Source organism: Mandrillus leucophaeus, unplaced genomic scaffold (genome assembly GCF_000951045.1).
Source record: "Mandrillus leucophaeus isolate KB7577 unplaced genomic scaffold, Mleu.le_1.0 Scaffold141, whole genome shotgun sequence".
Lineage (NCBI taxonomy): Eukaryota > Metazoa > Chordata > Mammalia > Primates > Cercopithecidae > Mandrillus > Mandrillus leucophaeus.
The window spans coordinates 427,577-433,407 of record NW_012101377.1 but is presented as its reverse complement, the minus strand read 5'-3'; the positions used below and the strand labels follow the sequence as shown (position 1 = coordinate 433,407).

Below are 5,831 nucleotides of genomic sequence, written 5' to 3'. Positions count from 1 at the left end.
TACTAAAAATACAAAAAATTAGCCGGGCTTGGTGGCGGACGCCTGTAGTCCCAGCTGCTCGGGAGGCTGAGGCAGGAGAATGGCGTGAATCCGGGAGGTGGAGCTTGCAATGAGCCGAGATCGGGCCACTGCACTCCAGCCTGGGTGACAGAGCGAGACTCCGTTTCAAAAAAAAAAAAGCCCTTTTATGTGGTGGAATCCTGGCAGGGACCAAGGAGGGCCCGGAGCCCAGGAAGGAGAGCTCCCAGAAAACCTACACATGTTTCTGTGTCGTGAGTTTTGGGTGCCAGAGTTTTCTGTGATGCGGGAGAGTCTGAGGGGGCCTGGGCACTGGCAGGAGAAGGTTCAGAGCCCTTCTCGGAGGGGAGGTGTGTGTGGCGGTCTTTGGGATGTGACCTGCAGGGGCGGGGTGTCCAGTAGGACTGGATCAGGGTTAGGGCAGGGGCTTTACCCATTTGCAAAATGGGTCTAGGACGAGCATGCACGTTATTCCGAGGATCCAGGGAGATAATGCAAGGTGTAACTCTCATTTTATGGTATTTAACAGATATGTGCTGTGTTCATTGTATGCTGTTCTAGGCACTTGGGTGTCTTGATACAGCAGTGAACTAAACAGACTAAAGGCCCTAACCCTTGGCCTTTACCTTTTTAGTGGAACTTTTCATTCTTATCATCAGCATTATAACCTTCTTCAGGTATCTAGGCACTGGTGCAGTGATTCCAGACCTGGGCTGAGAGTCAGGGACCTGGGCCACAGTACGTTGGAGGCCTTAGTTTCCCTGAGTCTGGATGGGGCCTGGTATCCACAGTCAGGGAGGGACAACCTGTCTGTAGTGCCCAAGGCATTGTGATTGTGAGATCTGAGCTATCTCTTGTCCCCGCAGTGGTGTCAGACCTGTGCGCCACAGGGGACCATGACTGTGAGCAGGTGTGCATCAGCTCCCCGGGTTCCTACACCTGTGCCTGCCGTGAGGGCTTCACTCTGAACAGCGACGGCAAGACCTGCAATGGTGAGTGGGGTGGACACAGGCTCGCCCTGGAGAGGGTGTGGAGGGGCGGTGATGGGGCCTCAGCAACTCCCCAGGAAACCCATTCGAGCCTCCCTGCACCTTACCTCTGAACCAATCTTCAAAGCAGACAGACGCCTTTTAGAATTTGGTATCTGCAGAAGTTCTCGCCTGACTTCTGTCCCTGTTTTCAACACAATAGGTGGTGGGTTTAGTGTGGTAGAAGGACTCACATAGTCTCAAAATCAAATCCTGGTGCTACCACTTCTGAGCTGTGTGATCTCACAGCTGTTGGAGTTTCAGTTTCCAATACTGTACAGTGGGACCCGTCACCTTGGCTTTATAGAGGCAGTTCTGAGGGCACAATGGAATGATCCTCAGCACAGAGCTTAGTGTGTGATGGGTACCCACCCAGGGTACAGGACGGATGACTATGTCCTTCAGCTTCATCCCCTTGCCTTCCTGCTCTCCCCAGTCTGCAGTGGTGGTGGTGGCAGCTTGGCCACTGACCTGGTCTTCCTCATCGATGGATCCAAGAGTGTGAGGCCAGAGAACTTTGAGCTGGTAAAGAAGTTCATCAATCAGATCGTGGATACGCTGGATGTGTCAGACAAGCTGGCCCAGGTGGGGCTGGTGCAGTACTCAAGTTCTGTGCGCCAGGAGTTCCCCCTGGGTCGCTTCCACACCAAGAAGGACATCAAGGCGGCTGTGCGGAATATGTCCTACATGGAGAAGGGCACAATGACTGGGGCTGCTCTCAAGTACCTCATTGACAATTCCTTCACTGTGTCCAGTGGGGCTAGGCCTGGGGCCCAGAAGGTGGGCATTGTCTTCACTGATGGCCGGAGCCAGGACTACATTAATGATGCTGCCAAGAAGGCCAAAGACCTCGGTAGGTGTTGCCTGCCTGGACCTTGGACACCACTGATGTCCAGGGGTACACACGGGTACAGCCCAACTGTAGTTTATCTTGTTGTCTTCTGTTTAGTGCCTTAAACCCAGGTGAGTTTGAATGAGGAGGATTGGTTAGTCCAGTTCTCTCTTATACCAATGACAAAATTGAGGCCCTAGAAAAGTAAGATGGTCCTTTTGTAAGTGAGGCTTGGAACTTTTCCAGCCGTATATTCCCAAGAACACATCTACTGTTGGAAGGCAACTCTACTTTGGAACAAGCCCTAGTCTCAGTTTTGCAACCTATTAAATGAGGAAAAAATAACCACCAGATGGATTATTATTAGGGTTAAATGAAGCTTGCTGAACAAAGCTTCCAGTACGGGAAGTCACTATAGGGTCTGACACAGAGTAGAACCTCAGGAAATGTTGATTTCCTCATTGTCCTTGTTCCAGGCATTGTGCTTGCAATTCCAGCAGCTGCCAGCAGGAGGTGTCTGGTGTTGGCTGCCTAAGCCTTCCCCAGGAGGCTCAGCCATATGGTTGCCCGTCCCCATGTCCAGCCTTACTTCTCTTGTTCCTCCTGGCAGGCTTTAAGATGTTTGCTGTGGGTGTGGGCAATGCTGTGGAGGATGAGCTGAGGGAAATAGCCTCGGAGCCTGTGGCAGAGCACTACTTCTACACGGCTGACTTCAAGACCATCAACCAGATAGGCAAGAAGTTGCAGAAGAAGATCTGTGTGGGTGAGTGAGGCCAGGGCTGGCATTGATGGAATGTGCAGGTGGGGCACTGTGGGAGTGGAGCCATCCTGGAACTCAGTGTGGGTGGGGAAAAGCAGGGGCCGAGGTGGCACTAGGAATTGGCAGAACCAGAAAGTGGGCTGGCGAGTACAGCTCTTACTACCAGCAAACGTGTTGAATGCTTATTACGTGGCTGGCACTGTTCTCAGTGCTCTCCGGATATTAAATCATCAGATCCTATCTGGTAAGAATGTCATTACCCCCATTTTATAGATGGGATAAACAAGGCCAAAGGGGCGGAACACCTGTTAATAGCTGAGAGACCCAGGATTTGAACATTACTGCCTCTCTGGTCCTCCCTGGTGACCTCACCAGCTGGTTCTTAGTGGTAAGGCATGTGGGCTTCAGAGCCAGCCATGCCTGGGCCTGTGTCTTTGCTCTGACACTGTTGGCCATGGGCAAGTTGTTTCACTTCTTGAATTCTTCACTTGTAAGATGGGATAAATGACTTCAAACCCAAAGGGCTGGGGTGAACTCACTGAGGTGACATAGAGGTCCCTAATAGTGTTCTTCATGCAGCACGTACAGGGATGCTCTCGTAGTTCACTCTCAGGGCTCCAAGGGACCAGGAAGACATTCAGGGGTCACCCCTCCATCACTCCTAAGGGTGCTGTCTCAAGGACTATCTATGTCTTTCTGCCTTCTCAGGTCCCCTGAGCCCCTCACTCCCCCAAGACTCCTGAGTCCTGGCCCTGGGCAGTGACTGTCCCCCCTCCCCCTGGGCAATCACTCAACAGTGATTTTCTTTCTCTTTTCCTCCTCCCTGTCCCCTGCAGAGGAAGATCCGTGTGCCTGTGAGTCCCTGGTGACATTCCAGGCCAAAGTGGAGGGGCTGCTGCAGGCCCTGACCAGGAAACATATCCCTTCCCAGAGGTGGCTGGGGCCGGGGAGGGGTGCAGGGCAGTGTTGGGGGAGGCAGGGGCATGGTTCAAGTGTAGTCGATTGTGAAGCCTTCTCTTGGCCTGCTTTCTGCTGATGGGCTGCATTCTGGCAGAATAGGCTGAAGATAGTGCAGACCCTGTCAAAAGTGGAGACTCCTAAAGGGTGAATAGAGAAATTGAAGCAGAAACCAGGATCTAGGGACTGGACACACACCAGAGTCCTGGACATGCTCTGAAGAACATGCAGCTCGTGGACACCCCATTTCTCAGGCTCATGGTGACATGCCTGACCCCAGTACCCACTCAGAGGTGGGGCTGGGCCCCAGACAGTTCCCCTGGCTCAGCCAGGACTAGGTGGGGGACCCAGCAGGGCTAAACCTGCAACTGAGCAGGGCTGGGCACTCAGGGCTCACAGTAACTGGCTGTGTTTTTTGGAAAGCACCATTCTGAGGACAGTGGATGCATAAGTTCTGACAGAGGGGAGAACGCATGCTGTAGTGGGGTGTTGCAGGGGCCTGAGTGCAGGGCCACACCTACCCCTGCCCTGCTCTGGCCAACCTGCTCCTCTCCTTAACTCTGAGTCCACTGGAAGCTGTGAGTAAGCGTCTGGCCATCCTGGAGAACACAGTCGTCTAAGGCTGCCTGTCGCCACTGTGGCCTCTCCAAGCATCCTGCGCGTGTCCCCTGTAGCTTTGCCATTTTAGTGAGGGAAGCCAGCCTGGGAATGGGAGGGGGCGTGTCTGGGTATGCCTATTGGGAGTGTGTAATGGTGTTTGGGAGCTTGTGTGTTTATGTGTGCATGTGTGTGTGTGTGTGTGTGCGTGTGCACGTGTGCCTGAGGGTGGGTGTGAGTGTGGAAGCCAGAATGCGAGTGTGAGGGTGATAATGCAGGGGTGAGTGCGAGAGAGACTGCATTTGCATTTTTATAATCAAAAGCTTAATATATTCCCATTTTTTTTAGTTAACCCTTTCTTGACTCTGAGTGCTGTGAATTTATTTACTGATTTCTCTATTCTCTGGTGAGAAACAATTAAATGTGATTTAACTTAAGCACTGAATGGGGCTGGAGGCAGTGTGGTTATTTGGGGACCAGGGCAAAGGATGGATGAAGATGTGGTGGGAGGCGATGGTTGGAAGGATGGTAACAGTGGTGGTGACAGTGATGACAGTGACCACACCAAAACCAGCTGGTGTTTGTCCTGCCTTTTCAGTTACATATTCATTTACTTGACCTCATTTCACTTCCAGTAACCCTACCCAGAAAAGACTCAAATTATCCCCATTACAAATGGGAAAACTGAGAGTCTAAATGATAAAATGACTTGCTCAGCGGTGGGTCGATTGGAGAGACAGGACTTGAATCTAGGACTGAAGAACATCAAAAGAAAAAGGCGTCAGAGAAAAAGGGAAATGACACCAGATAGGACTCATTTGTTCATTCATTCGTTCGTTCACTCATTCGTTCAGGTATCATGTACTTGCAGGGCAGCTGGGCGGGGATGGTGGCATATGAGACAGACGTAGTTCCTGCCCTAAGGGACTTACAGTTGAGCAGGGTGCTCATGTCACCCCCACCCCAGCTAGAGGAAAAGAGAGTGGGTTTAGGTTGTACCAGGGGTTTGTGCCTCCTCTTGATACCTGGGAGCCCACGGGATGAGTGTGTGCATGAGATGATGGGAAGGGCTCCAGCCTGGGCCTGGGCTGCCCTAGGTGCTTCTCCACTCCTGCCCCCAACACGCCCTGTTGGAGTTGTTTGTTTCCTGTGCACAGGCGGCATCACCCCCAACCTAAAATCCCCAACACAGATGACAGCAGCTCCACCTCAGAGACTGCACAAGAGAAAGACTCCTGGCCCTATGTTCCCTTCCTCCAGCCCCTACGAGGGGTCTGCAGGTCACACCCTGAGATCTTGGCCATTTCCCCCAGGCCCCTATTGGACCTACCCCTCTGGAATCTCCATCTCTGTCCTCTCAGAGGGGCAGCTTTGGTGATTTTCTGAACCTATTCTTGTTTAATGGAGCATTTTTAGTGTTACTACTAGATTCACACTTGAGAGCATGTTTAAAAGGCTTTTACAAGAAGCTCAGACCACACCGAAAGATCTTCCTCAGAGGCAGTTCATAGAGGCAGAATAACAACACGAACAGTACCCAAGAGCCACATCAGTACAACAGCACAACTACACAAGAGCGATTTAACGGGACACAGCCACCCTCGCCCCTGTGACCTGACTCCACCTCCTACACGGTTCA

General features: G+C 52.0%; 1 protein-coding gene across 1 annotated transcript in view; it reads left to right on the top strand.

Moving 5' to 3' along the window:
• The window catches only part of MATN1 (matrilin 1, cartilage matrix protein), a 16,196-nt gene extending 11,565 nt beyond the window's left edge, over positions 1–4,631 (top strand). The window contains exons 4-8 of the mRNA XM_011974098.1: positions 885–1,010; positions 1,483–1,899; positions 2,489–2,641; positions 3,475–3,555; positions 4,166–4,631. Coding sequence (XP_011829488.1) covers positions 885–1,010; positions 1,483–1,899; positions 2,489–2,641; positions 3,475–3,555; positions 4,166–4,215 — 827 coding nt within the window. The 3' untranslated portion in view covers positions 4,216–4,631. The remainder of the gene's footprint in view (positions 1–884; positions 1,011–1,482; positions 1,900–2,488; positions 2,642–3,474; positions 3,556–4,165) is intronic.
• Positions 4,632–5,831: the final 1,200 nt, after the last annotated feature.